Source organism: Dermochelys coriacea, chromosome 2, assembly GCF_009764565.3.
Source record: "Dermochelys coriacea isolate rDerCor1 chromosome 2, rDerCor1.pri.v4, whole genome shotgun sequence".
NCBI lineage: Eukaryota > Metazoa > Chordata > Testudines > Dermochelyidae > Dermochelys > Dermochelys coriacea.
Genome location: NC_050069.1, coordinates 4,104,845 through 4,119,729, shown reverse-complemented (window position 1 = coordinate 4,119,729; position 14,885 = coordinate 4,104,845). Strand labels below are relative to the sequence as shown.

Here is a 14,885-nt window from a genome sequence, read left to right as displayed (position 1 = left end):
ATATTCTGTCCTCTCAAGGGATTTTATTTTTCAGAGTCAGAACCTTCAAAAATCAACCTTAAGATAATGAGTAGTGCGTTCTTAGCAACAGTTTTGGAGTGGTGAATTTTGATCTGCTATAAAATAAGTCGTTCATGTGGAATGTCTGTCATAAATGATGTTACCATATTTCTCATGACTTTGAAACTTGTAACTTGCAAGTGAGGGACAAGATAGTTGCCATCAATATCATTTCCAGCTTGGTGCTTCAGTAGGAGGAGCTGATTACAATCAAACTGTGATTCACCAGCAACGGCATGAAGAGCAATACTGTCCATTGTGTGCCCAGAAACAGGGAGCAAGGACCAGGGAATAACATCCCTTATTTCTCCTGACATGTAGTCTCCTCCAGGATCTTGCTGCAATACTTAGGATGGGAGTAGGGATTGTTAGCTACTCCAAAGCTTGCCTCTTGCCATGTGATCTTGTGACCATGCAGCAGCACATACCGTATATGGCTTTGGGTCCTGGAGAGCTCACTCATATACAAGCCTGATATTTGAGTCATTCTCTTCTAATTGCTCTTGGGCTGGCATCTCGTGACACTTTCTTTGAAGCTCTGCAAGGCACTAACATCTGCCAAGTGAATATGAGCATATTTTAGGACAGAACATATTAAATGCTGCTTCATTTGAGTAGCCCTATGTGAACTTTCAAGCTTTACACTGAAAAGTTAAAAATCAGTACTTTGGACAGTAATCCCAGCAACACTTGCATTTGCTCGTATTTCACAGGCATTTAAAGGACAAGGGTACATTGTGCAATCTTGTTGAAGGAGATATCTTATGTGTCAGTTCTTCAAATGTATAATGCCCCAAAAGAACCTTGGGTATAGCTAAACATAGAGAGAGTGACATGAACTAGAAAAAATAAAATATAGCTGAATAATTAGTTGCAGTCAGTGCTGACTTGCACCATCTGAATTTCATGGACTCTTCACATCTGGGTAATTTGTTCATTTTTTGTGTGTAAATACAAGCTTAATTCACTTGTGAGCTCCCACCTACCTCAGAAAACTGGGACTTGAGTCTTGCAGACTCCGCTGGAAAAAAGGTGTCTTAAAAGCAACATTACTGTACTGGAGCTTCTGTCTTGAGCATTTGGAAGAACCTTCCCACTTGCTGATTAAAAACAATCTCCCAGACTCACCAAGCCTCCCAGAAGTTCTGTGGGATAGTTAAACAGAAGGGAGACCAGGAGTTACTGTGCTCAGCTCCTTCCTGGGTAATGAACTGGCTAAAGACATGCCATGGCAATGCCTGTTCCACTAGCCACATCTGTGATTCAGGTAGGGAAGAACAAAATGGGACTTGAGATAGGTAAATTCCCTTTGCCTCGGGCAGTTTGTTCTGGGAAGCAGACGGGTGCTGAGTGCCCTTAGTTTCAGATGTTTGCTGTAACAGAGGAACTTCATCCCAGTCCACTTGGTCAGCCTCAGCTTCTAATCCAAGCTTTTATAACTTGCCTGAAGACCTTTCTCAGCTACAGCCTATTCCAGTCCACTGAAGCCAATAGAAAGCATCCAGCTGACTTCAATAGACTCTGAATAGAGCTCACAGCTGGACCATTTTCTAAGTTATGTCCCAGCCTTCTGAAGTTGCCTGAGCCAAGCCTCAGTAGATTGTGTGAAAGGAGATCGCAGCTCATTGTGGAGGAGTTACCATAATCTTTGAATTTGGATTCAGAACTCAAGACGAGAACACAAGGGCTGCAGAATAGGCCGGATACCAAGAGAGTGAGGCAGGGAGAACATGTGCATGTGCTACATACAGAGAAAGAAAAGGGATTAAGTGATTCAACACACTGCTTCTGCAAGTCATAATTTTAAGGCTCAGAAGCCTCATTAAAATTAGCTTTGACAGAAGCTTAATTTTATTGCCACTTTCCTGAATAAAATTTGAGTTCTATCCTATTAGGAAGATGGCTTTTTTTTCTTCTTTCTGAAACCAGCATCTAAACTGAACTCTGTGCCTATGTGTGTGTTTTCACACCATATCTTTTAGAGAATTGATCAGAAAGAAGTAGTTTCTCTAGCTTTGCACTTTGTTGTATAAGGAACTAACAAATTAAATGTCCAACCTTTTGTTCAGTGTGTGTGAATTGCCAGACATTCTATAAATAAGACTGATGATTTATGCAGCCCGTTACAGAGTGTTGTTAAGGGGAAGAGAGTCCCCCTACTTTCCCGTGCCATTAAAGATGCATGTTAAGCAAAGTTGGAGGTGTAGCTCTTTTGCGCTGAGTCATATATTTACATTTATATAAAAATGTGAATGCTGCCTTTAGACAAAGAAAGCTAGGGTAAACTAAATCTAGTGCCTAAATGGAGTAAGATGTAAAGAGAAATGCATCTCTGCTTTGTGTTCAATCTGGAGGAATGTGAAATGGGAGTAACAAGAATGTCAAGGGGCAACTGACCTTTGACCTTGTATAATATTTATGTGTGTGAGAGAGAGGTTTTAAAATGTGCTAGTCTGGAAAGCAACACTTCAAAAATGGCATTATAAGGCTCCAGGCTTGTTCTCTCAATGACTCCAGATCAAATCTACTCAGTGTAGAGTGTCTGTGTTTTTTAACTGCCAGTCCTGTAAACTCCCTCCAGAATCTGAGAATCAAGCTGGGTTCACAGGTGTTTGGAACTTGGTAAACAATTCTGTTGCTCATTGCCCAGGGAGTAGACTGTCCAGCTCCCTCTTCATTGTCTTTGCACTGCAGGACTAATGGAAGTAAAAAAGTAGTAACGTTGTCCAGTCCACTGAAGTCGGCATGTACAGATGAGGGTGGAGGACAGACTTTACCGAGTAGCAAGGGGCCATTTCTACATGGTAGTTCTCCCCTGAAAATCTGCCTGACTAACAAAACATTGAGCAGGCTCTCCATAGGTGTGCAGATGAGTTAACAAAAAACCAAAATCTCTAGCCCTGCAGAGTTTACAATAAGTTGCAAAGTATTTTATCTATTTCTGTGCCAACAGCATGCTAAACTTTATACAGTCCTTGCCCTGAACATCGTATGAAGTACTATGCTAATGTAGAATGGCTTTCAAATAAACAAGTATGGAGTGACAAGCCCTAGGAAAGGAGATGGTTTGAGAGGGACTAAGGTTGTGGGACAAGATTGTGAGATGCTTTTGTTATGGGCATGCTTTGTTGGATCCTTTCTTAATGTATAGGTTTCAGAGTAGCAGCCGTGTTAGTCTGTATTCGCAAAAAGAAAAGGAGTACTTGTGGCACCTTAGAGACTAACAAATTTATTAGAGCATAAGCTTTCGTGAGCTACAGCTCACCTACATGCCTCTAGCTTTCATCCAGATCATACCACACGATCCATTGTCTACAGCCAAGCTCTACGATATAACCGCATTTGCTCCAACCCCTCAGACAGAGACGAACACCTACAAGATCTCTATCATGCATTCCTACAACTACAATACCCACCTGCTGAAGTGAAGAAACAGATTGACAGAGCCAGAAGAGTACCCAGAAGTCACCTACTACAGGACAGGCCCAACAAAGAAAATAACAGAACGCCACTAGCCATCACCTTCAGCCCCCAACTAAAACCTCTCCAACGCATCATCAAGGATCTACAACCTATCCTGAAGGACGACCCATCACTCTCACAGATCTTGGGAGACAGGCCAGTCCTTGCTTACAGACAGCCCCCCAACCTGAAGCAATTACTTACCAGCAACTACACACCACACAACAAAAACACTAACCCAGGAACCTATCCTTGCAACAAAGCCCGTTGCCAACTCTGTCCACATATCTATTCAGGGGATACCATCATAGGGCCTAATCACATCAGCCACACTATCAGAGGCTCGTTCACCTGCGCATCTACCAATGTGATATATGCCATCATGTGCCAGCAATGCCCCTCTGCCATGTACATTGGCCAAACTGGACAGTCTCTACGTAAAAGAATGAATGGACACAAATCAGACGTCAAGAATTATAACATTCAAAAACCAGTTGGAGAACACTTCAATCTCTCTGGTCACTCGATTACAGACCTAAGAGTGGCTATCCTTCAACAAAAAAGCTTCAAAAACAGACTCCAACGAGAGACTGCTAAATTGGAATTAATTTGCAAACTGGATACAATTAATTTAGGCTTGAATAGAGACTGGTAATGGATGAGTCATTACACAAAGTAAAACTATTTCCCCATATTATTTCTCCCTCCCACCCCACCCCCCACTGTTCCTCAGATATTCTTGTTAACTGCTGGAATTAGCCTACCTTGCTTGTCACCATGAAAGGTTTTCCTCCTTTCCCCCCCCTGCTGCTGTTGATGGCTCATCTTAAGTGATCACTCTCCTTACAGTGTGTATGATAAACCCATTGTTTCATGTTCTCTGTGTGTGTATATAAATCTCCCCTCTGTTTTTTCCACCAAAGGCATCCGATGAAGTGAGCTGTAGCTCACGAAAGCTTATGCTCTAATAAATTAGTTAGTCTCTAAGGTGCCACAAGTACTCCTTTTCTTTTTTCTTAATGTATAGTTAGTGTTCAGGGGAAAATATGACCTATTTGGGGTTTTGAGGAAAGTCAGTTGAGAGCAATCTAAGGGAAGTAGAAATCTATTACAGTCCATGGATGGCTAAATGATGGTAACTGAGCCACCTGAGAGATAAGAATTCTGAGTTTGGTCCCCAGGCTTGTGGGGATTGGAGGACAGTGTCTGTGAATGTGGGTGGGGGTCCATCCCTGTCACCCGCAAGCTAAAATATTGATGCAAATTGCTGTCCTTGGTAACTTCCTTCTTCCCCATTCCTATGTTGCAGTTCTTCATCTCCCGGAGTGTTTGAGAAAGAATATGAAATATACCGGGATTACAATACAGAAGGTCAACTTCTCCACTACAGGTAGCTGACATTTATCTACAGTAACAGGGCTTTGTTTTCTGAGAATGACTGACTGAAATGTAAACACTGTCATATTGCGTGTGGGATTGGGGACGCTATTTGTGAGTGTGTCTGTGAGGGGAAAGCGAACTTCATGTAGAAGGAGGTATTGAACGCCTTATCTCTTTATTCCTTTTGATTTTCCTTTGTAAACTTTGGCTCTCTAATGTAAGGATGATAATGTTGTCTCCTGGTTATTTAGAGTGGAAGCTCTTTGGGACAGGAACCGTTCACTACTGTGTTTGTATAGTACCTACCACAGCGTGGGCTTGATCTCGGTTGGACCCTTGGCACTAGCATTATAAACATGATAACAACTGTTAGAGCAGGGCATTTGGAGCCCTGGGCTGGAGGCAGTTTGGTGACTGGGCTTGGAATGGAATGCAGGAGTTTCCTTGTTCTCAATCCTTTAGGCCCTGCTGCCTTGCCAGTGTGTTTGATTTCTTTCCTGCTGAGCATGGGCTGGATAAGACAGTAGCAAATATTCATTTATGGGGGTGACTGTTCTGTGTGCATTTCAGAGGTTATAAAAATTGTACTTCAGACAGAAGGCTGCAGGTCTGTTTCTTCTGCTGTAATCTTGTCTTTTGAAACATGCTCAGCTGCTTACATAAGGATTTTGTATAACAAATTATCAGTATTTTCTTTGATTTCTCATTAATGGTAAAACTAGATATTAAAAAACAGAGGGGGAAAACCCCACCTCTATATTTTCTGCTTGCTGCTCACAGAGCCCTGTAAGGCTAATCGGACTCTCACATCAAGAGGAAAATGGGGACCCATTTCAGGAATCCTGCAGGCTCCAGCAATCTGGAGCTCTGTCAGTCACTGCTGCCTTCTCAGTGAGCCTGCAGCTTGCCAGGATCTGGTAAGAACAGCCATGGCATAATTTGTCCACCTTGGGGCCAGTTTTTGTTGGCTTTCTGAGGTTTTGTTTGGGGCTGTAGATGTTTGTTTATTTGGGTTGTCTGAAAGTTCAGTTGGTTTCAGGCACAGATCTTCTCTACAGGCAGAGGAGTTGGAGGCTTCACCTGGGGGAAGGGAAGATAACAATGTATAACGTCAATCATATCTTTAAGAAGAGACAACCCATGGTAAGAGTGTCTAGCACTTCTGCACACAGTGCACCTTAGAACTGTGGTTGAACCAGTGCATTTTTTGTCCTCCAAACACAATGCAATGCATTAAAAGATAAAGTTGGGTAGTATGGCTAAATCGCTACAGTTATAGCATTGATGGCTTCCTGGTTGCTATAGGCAGAAACTGTTGAAGACTACATTCATTCCGCTAAGCCACATACTTCCATTACAAGCTGATTTTTGAAATGCTCTACGTAGTCATTGCATGTGGACAGATGGTGTTTGTACACATCGTGAAAGTTCAAGGCGTTCTAAGCAATGGCTTACTGCAGCACTTCCCCTCTTAGTGTAGACAAGGTCAGAGTGGTCTGTCCCAGTCTGTTCTTTAGAGCTGTCTATGCAAATTGGGGATGGTAGGATTTTCTCTTCCTGGTGACTAGCAGAGTCCAAAGTAATCCAGAAGCTAATACTTGGACATTAGTTTTCTCTAATGGAGCTGTTTTATCTAATATCAAACCTGAGGCCTCTCTCACATGGACTCGCTGTCCAGATGACACAAGCAACATGCCTGATTTCAGTCACAACATTGCAATTCACAGGACAGTGGGATCGAGCACTGATGTGCTGTCTGACTGTCAGAGAAGCAGTTCTCCAGATCATCATGCTTACATTAATGTATTTCTTAAGGATGTTAGCGCTGTTGTTTAGTGGGTGTCAGATTTCCGGCTTGGATATGAGCTTCAAGGATTGTTCAGTTCAGTGTTCTTCTGAGCCTTGATTAACATTCACAGTGTGTGAGTTCCTAATGGGACATCTGTAGGCTCCAGAAATTAAGGAGAGGTTAATGCACCAGTTGCAATCACTTCAGTTTTTATTTCCGACTAGCATTTAGACCCACTATTTGTGTTGAACATTTTTCCCCAGTTAGTTTCAGATCCTTAAAATGCTACCTGCCCTGCTGGAGGAATACCATTGAGTAACAGAGTACACTCATTTCCTGCCAAATATTTGGTATTTTGGGTGTCCAGGACTGTATAGAAGGGTCGTCTATGATTCTTCAGCAACATTTGTTCTATAAAATGTATAGAGGCTGAATTGATATTCTCTCCACCTTTCACCCACTTTGGACATTTGAGACACTTAAGATTTGAACTGGGGCCAGGGCTCATCACAGCAGTGCCCTATCTTTAGGGGTCCACATGGTGCTTTGGTAAAAGCATGGATTATTACTATTTATTCTTATTTATGATTTGTTTTGTGGTATCACCTGGGAGCTTCAGTCATGAACCAGGACCCCGTTGTGCTAGGCACTGTACAAACACAGAACAGACAGACAATGCCTGCTCCAAATGCCTTACAATGTAAATGAGACAAGGGGGGGTGAGGTAATATCTTTTATTGGGCCAACTACTGTTGGTGAAAGGACGCACTTTCAAGCACACACAGAGCTGTTCTTCCGGTCTAGGAAAAGTCTGAAGAAGAGCTCTGTGTGAGCTTGAAAGCACATCTCTTTCACCAACAGAAATAGGTGCAATAGAAGATAGTCCTTCACCCACCTTGTCTCTTTTATGTCCTGGGGCCGACACAGCTATATGCTGCAAACTACAATCTAAGTATAAGACAAGAGGCAACAGGAGAGGCACAAGGAAACAGAGACAGTACTGGTCACTGTGATGGGCAGCCTCAGGTGCTCTGCTGTAATTTGGCCTCAGTTTAAGATGAGCTGGAGCTCCCTGCATGAAACTACCCTTAGACCAGCATGGTCCCTGGTTAGTGACTCATCCATTCTGACATGATTAATAGTCAAAATCTTCCATTGAAGAGGTTCTTGCTTGTGTGATTTGATGGCTGTTGGCAGGGCTGATGTGGTGGTGAGAGCTGGGTGAGAAGCCTGCAGAGGCTGAGTTGATAACTTTCAGCCTGCATAGCCAGCTATAAATATCTCCTCTCAACTGTTTACTCTGCTAGCCCTGTAAGTTTCTTCTGCATTGATCTCACAAGAGGAATTCATTTACACTGACTATCTGGCCTGTCAAAATTAATCTCCATTTGGACCATGGAATGAAAAATGAACTTCCTAAAACATTCAAAAACCAGTCGGAGAACACTTCAATCTCTTTGGTCACTCGATTACAGACCTAAAAGTGGCAATTCTTCAACAAAAAAACTTTAAAAACAGACTCCAACCAGAGAATGCTGAATTTGAATTAATTTGCAAACTGGATACAATTAACTTAGGCTTGAATAAAGACTGGGAGTGGATGTGTAATTACACAAAGTAAAACTATTTCCCCTTGTTTATTTTCCCTCCTACTGTTCTTGTAAACTGCTGGAATGGCCCACCTTGATTATCACTACAAAAGGTGTATTCTTCTCCTCCCTCCCTCCTCCCCGCTCGCTTGCTGGTAATAGCTCACCTTTCCTGATCATTCTTGTTACAGTCTGTATGGTAACACCCACTCTTTCATGTTCTCTGTGTATATAAAATCTCCCCACTATATTTTCCACTGTATGCATCCAATGAAGTGAGCTGTAGCTCATGAAAACCTATGCTCAGATAAATTTGTTAGTCTCTAAGGTGCCACAAGTCCTCCTTTTCTTTTTACTAGCATGTAGAGTGCCTTGTCTGCCTTATGCATGTCAGCAATGCATCTGCAATAGCTGCCTGTGTTTTCTCTTCCTTTCGTGTGGGGCCTTTTCCAGCAACCAAGCAATTAAAAGATGAAATTTCATTGTGGTTAGCACACATGGGCTGTTTGCCTTAGCACAAGCTTTTCTGGAGAGAGAGAGACTTCCATTTCTTTCCCCTCAGGTTTATTGGCTGTAAAACACAGACTACCCCTACCTCCCCCAGATCTGTGCCAGATGGGAAGCTAATTAGAAGCTTCACGCCCCCTGTTTGTTTAATTAGCTAAGAGTGGATTATTTTCTGGCGGAACCAGGCAGAGGTGTCCTTTACGCGTGGGCCTCTGTGTGCAGTCAGGAGAGAAGAGGTCCTATAATAAAAGTGGGAGCTTCTTTTGAGGGTATGGCTAACCCCCCATTAAAGTGTAGCTATGTGGGCTTTGGCTTCTGTGCAAACTGTTCTCTTGCCACCAAGGGTGAAAGTTAGGGCCTGGACTTTCAGCCATGCCAAGTGGTTTTTGGGTGCCCAAATTGACACATTTAAAAGGCCTGATTTTCAAGGGCAGGTGGTTGGTGCTTTATGAAATCAACCCCCCTCCTGGATTTAAGGTATCTCAGCTTGGGCTCCCCAAAAATGGAGGGAGCCAGACTCGTTAGGCATAGCTGAAAATCTTGGGTAAGGTGCTGCAAGGCACTGTGAAAGGCAATACATGGGCTATAAGGAAACAAGGAGAGAGCTCTGGGCTAGAGCACTGCTGGGAACAAAGGAAGGTGAGCAGAACCCACAGAATCATGACACAAAATGGCTATTGTTCTGGGGCACAGCCTGGCAACACAGACCCAGCTCACACCTGGGCTGTGTCAGGAGGCAGTGGGTTCGGTCCCTGGCAAGGAGACAGTGCTCCATGCCACGCTCATATAACCCCTCTGACTAATCATCAGATGGGGGTCCATGTGCAGCAGTCGCTTGGTCAGAGAAAGGGGTTTTGAGAGTGGTTGGGGAAGATCTCTCTGATCTTCCTCCTGCCTCTCCAGCATGCTCACACACACAGACATTGGGCGCATGATTAAAATGGACCAGAGCAGGGCTAGATAAAGGTTTAAAGGCTAAATCCTGCCCCAGTTTGAGGTAGGCATGTCGCTGCCTGGCTTGCAGAATTCCCCCCTGCACTGCAGCCGAGCTCTCCACAGCACAAGAGTGCCATGCATTTGCTGCCTGCACTTTCATCAAAGCTGTCCCCACAATCATTCAGCCTCAGAGAATCCACCGTATTATATTCAGCAGCTTGCAAATCCCAGGCAGCATCCATTCATAAAACGCTCCTGAGCAGTTACTGTAGGGCAGGGATGTAATATCCGAATAGAGCTAAAACAAAGCGTTATCTGCAGGGCAGGAGTAGTGTTGGGGGGGCTAAGACATTGATTACTGAGAGTGGGGGAGCATGAGGCATCTCCTCCCCCAACCCTCCCAAATCCTTCATTAGCATCGTAAATGGCCCATTAGCATTAACCTGAATTAGCATTATTTATCTTGGCGCTGCACAGATAAATAAGACAAGGTTCTTGCTCTGAAGAGCTTGCAAGGTAAATGAAGAGGTAGGATGTATGTGGACAGACTGCAGCTTGGGAACGGGGACAAAGGGACATGTCATACCAATGAGGCTGTGCTCTTGCTGCATGGCTGATGTTTCTTGGAGGTTGGCATGGGCCTAATATTTTTGTTCTCTCTCCTTCGTCATTTCCTTACGCCTTTGAGTGCACACACCCATGCGTATGCTTTCATTCACGTGCCCCATGGCGGAGAAGGGAAGAATATGGGTTGCAGGTATTGGGGAAGAAGTGTTTGAAGAGAGTTAGTGGAGAGGGAGGAAGCCTGGTCACAGGTTCCAGGACCTGTGAGAGGGAGGGCATGTAGAGAGGGCCAGCTTTGTGGCTTGGGCAGAGTTAAGAGATGAGGGAGGCTAGTGAAGGGGTTTGAGGTGGGACTGGATGTGAGTGTACATAGTTAGGGCCCTACCAAATTCATGGCCATGAAAAACGAGTCATGGGCCGTGAAATCTGGTCTCCCCCCATGAAATCTGGTCTTTTGTGTGCTTGTACCCTATACTATACAGATTTCATAGGGGAGACCAGCATTTCTCAAATTGGGGGTCCTGGCCCAAAAGGGAGTTGCAGGGGGGTCACAAGGTTATTTTAGGGAGGTCGCGATATTGCCTCCTTTACTTCTGCGCTGCCTTCAGAGCTGGGAAGCTGGAAAGTGGTCACTGTTGGCCGAGTGCCCAACTCTGAAGGCAGTGCCCTGCCAGCAGCAGTGCAGAAGTAAGAGTGGCAATACCATAGCATGCCACCTTTACTTCTGCACTGCTGCCTTCAGAGCTGGGTGGCTGGAGAGTGGCAGCTGCTGACTGAGGGCCCAGCTCTGCAGCCAGCGGCGCAGAAGTAAGGGTGGAAATACCATACCATGCAATCCTGATGGTGGCTCTGCCTTCAGAGCTGGGCTCCTGGCCAGCAGCCGCCGCTCTCCAGCTGCCCAGCTCTGAAGGTAGCATCACCACCAGCAGCAGCACAGAAGTAAGGGTAGTGGTGCCGCAACCCGCCTTACAATACCCTTTTGACCCCTCCCCTTCTCCCCCAACTCCTTTTTGGGTCAAGACCCATACACTTACAACACTGGGAAATTTCAGATTTCAATAGCTGAAATTACAAAATTTATGATTTTTAATATCCTATGACCGTGAAATTGACCAAAATGGACCATGAATTTGGTAGGGCCCTATACATAGTGAAGGCTTCCTAGCTTTCCTCTGGGTCTGCCTTGCCTTGCTGTTCTGAATGTCGCTGCTGCAGTTTTCTGGGAAGAGGATGCATGGTGGAGGGCAGAGGGCTGTAGGTTGCCAATTTGAAAGTGCCACTCTCCATCGCCATTCTGCAGGGTGTGCAGTTAAATGCCCCCAATGCACCCCCATTCTGGCATCCATGCACTGTGCTCTCATTCCCCTTGTCCTTTACTTCCGGCTAGCATGTATGGACGAGTCTGAGGCTTCAAAGCTATCTGCTATGAGAATCATGTACTGTAGTGCCAGATTTCAGAGTAGCAGCCGTGTTAATCTGTATCCGCAAAAAGAAAAGGGGGACTTGTGGCACCTTAGAGACTAACAAATTTATTTGAGCATAAGCTTTCGTGAGCTATAACTCACTTCATCGGATGCATTCAGTGGAAAATACAGTGGGGAGATTTATATACACACCCATTATTTCATGTTCTCTGTGTATATAAATCTCCCCACTGTATTTTCCACTGAATGCATCTGATGAAGTGAGCTGTAGCTCACAAAAACTTACGCTCAAATAAATTTGTTAGTCTCTAAGGTGTCACAAGTCTACCTTTTCTTTTTGTACTGCCAGAGACAACCCTAGGCATGCTGACAACCTTGACAAAGAAGGGTCACAGCCCCCAACAAATCACTGCTCCCTTCTTCCACCTAGCTCAACAACCCACCTGGTGTCCCCTGCCTCAGACATCCATTCCTCTGAATGGTGTCCGTTCTCTGCAGTGGGCACACCATTCCCAGAATCCTTTTCAGGTGTGCTCCAAAGCAGGGTGTCATGACAGTTTGTACAAAGGATTTTAGGACACATTCAAGATCCAAAGGCAACCAGTCACTTGATGAGATAGAAACTTGTACCCCCAGGGATTGGGCATAAACTCCATGGTCTAAGATTAGCCTGTTGGGAAGTGATAGTGGCAGCCCATGTCCTGTCTCAGCAACTTCCCCACCCATGTGGCATCCTAGGTGTCCAGCTTCGTAACGTAGGGTGAAGGCTACCCCAGGCCCTGCAGCAGGATCCTTGGAAAGAATGTGAAGGGAGCTGGCTGCAACTCTCTGCCTTTGTGGTGGAACAGGATCAGCGCAGCCCTCTGACAATTTGCTGGGAGGATGGTTTTCTAATACAGCAGATTATGATTAATGGGTGTCATTAAGGGGATGATGTCTCACTTTGTGTCTAGATGGCATTTGTAGGAGAGCCCTTGCATCTTAATGCTTGTCAAGATGGCCAATTGCAATAATCAGCCTTGTATTTAACTCTTTTTATTCTTATTAGGTTGAACATAAAGCAGCTTGTTGTGGCCCCTTAAGCCTGGATCTTTAGATGATCCCAGGGCCCAGGAGAGCATTTCTTCTCTTCCACGCCCTGTAACAATCCAAAGGGATGAACTCCTTGTACATCTGTGGGGCAGATTTGTCAAGAAAGGGTTAATCAGATCTGAGAAACTGCTAGCCCTATATATTAAGCTGATTTATTGGTCTGATGTAATGCTTCCATTGTGCTCCCTTGATTGACTGGTAGGGAGTGGAGTCTTTTTAAAACATGTTAGAACTAATCTGTCTAGCTCAGAATGCTCCAGCTCACCTGCTCATGTAGTTGAATTCATCTTCTGTCTTAATAAGCAGCTGCCTCTCTTCTGGTTTCTTATTGGCAGTGATTCAACACTGTATAGGGTGTGCTAATTCTCCCTTTTTTTGCTGCACTGGGAGCCCAGGCTTTGTCTGTGGCTGTAAGGAATGTGTTAAACCTCCAGGGCTGAGCTCTGCAATTACAACCCAGAATCTTGCAATCTATGGGATGCAGTGTGCATTGTAGTAAGAAGATATGGGTTGCAGTGTATGTCATAGTGTGTCCACCAGGGCACCCTGGGAAGCGGAGGTATTACTCTCCTGGGAATTTCCCAGGAACAAAAGACCTTGACCTTAAAACAGAACCTTCATTCCATTACGTAGGCAATTCTGTTCTGGAAGTAATCAAGCTGTCTGTTTACTTAAGTGTAGACAGAATAATTTTAAATCGACTCTCAAGGGGACTAGTGTGGGCTGGGTGCTCTTTGTTACTGTTGTATAACTCAGAGTTAATAAACTCTTGTTTCTTGGCCTCCATCTTAAATACTTGATAGAATCAAAATAAAAGGCCAATCAAACCAGTTAGCTCTTCCAGCTCATCCTTCAGGGCCAGTTGCAGGATGGTTCCCTGCAGAGTGTTATGCCCAAACTAGCCTATAGTTGACCCAAGAGAAGGGGCTGCAGCCGTTCTCTTTCAACGTCTGGTTCATCTCATGGTAAGGGAGGTTTCCTTGCCTAAATGTTCCCTTTTAAATTTCATTCCATTGTAGTTAGTGTTGTGATATCACTTAATGGGCGATGGTTAGAATGGAGAAGTATAAACGTGTGGACAGTGAGTTGGGGATAGATTCCAGGAATCCTGACATTATCCACTTCTCTGGCCAACAGACGACACTACATCACTTAATGGGCGATGGTTAGAATGGAGAAGTATAAACGTGTGGACAGTGAGTTGGGGATAGATTCCAGGAATCCTGACATTATCCACTTCTCTGGCCAACAGACGACACTACAACACTGTCTCTGTGGACTGCCAGCCACATGACTGCTTAGGAAGCTAAGCATACACCTTTCTACCAGCTCAGAAGAGTAGAGAGAACGTTTAGTTATGGATGAAGTTTACCAGCTTCCAGCAGAACTGTTGCTCAGTTTGCTGTGATGCTGCTTGTGTCCTCATGACATCACCAGCTTGCCAAGTCTCTTGCCACCAGAGAGTGTTACTGCTGCCTAAAGGGATGTTTACCAAGTGACCTCCCTGCTGTTAGCACAGGTCTCTGGGCACACTCAGTGACTGGCCTATGGGAATACCACTGCTGCTGATCTTGTGCTGCCAACTTCTTTTTATATCTCTGCATGGAGCAGATAATGCTGTGGTTCCAAGGGCTAGAATGCTTCCATGTGATTGTGGGACTGTGAGTTCAGTTCCCATTGAAGCCAAGCTGGAAAGGGTGAGAGGGCGGGGTGATGGAAGCAAGTTTAGGGAGTCCTCCCTATGCAGGGAGCAAAGAAGAAACAGGGGCTCATGGTTCCATCCCGTAGCTACCACAGCCCCTGGGCCAGAGATGTAGGGAGTTTTCATGGTACAGATTAAGACACTATATCTGCCAGCTGGTCTTCCACTCGGTCATGTGGTAACACACTGCCAAAGGACAATGGAATGGAGGGCAGGGGCTTGGCAAACCCATGTGGTGCTGTCTCTCTGATCTTCTCTCCCCTCACACTAAAGCTTATCCAGTGTTGTATGGTCCTTACCACCATCTGAGTGTCCAAAAGGCTGAGCAGTATTGGCTCCACTTGTGCATTCCTTCAATGCAGAGCATACTTTTGCTTGAC

General features: G+C 44.8%; 1 protein-coding gene across 3 annotated transcripts in view; it reads left to right on the top strand.

Moving 5' to 3' along the window:
• ARHGAP39 (Rho GTPase activating protein 39) overlaps nucleotides 1-14,885 on the top strand; it is a 430,201-nt gene that overhangs the window by 181,510 nt on the left and 233,806 nt on the right. For 2 of the 3 annotated variants that reach the window (XM_038392931.2, XM_038392929.2), the window contains exon 3: nucleotides 4,832-4,912. The exons of the other annotated variant lie outside the window; for it this stretch is intronic. In XM_038392931.2, coding sequence (XP_038248859.1) covers nucleotides 4,832-4,912 — 81 coding nt within the window. The remainder of the gene's footprint in view (nucleotides 1-4,831; nucleotides 4,913-14,885) is intronic. 3 annotated transcript variants of the gene reach the window in all.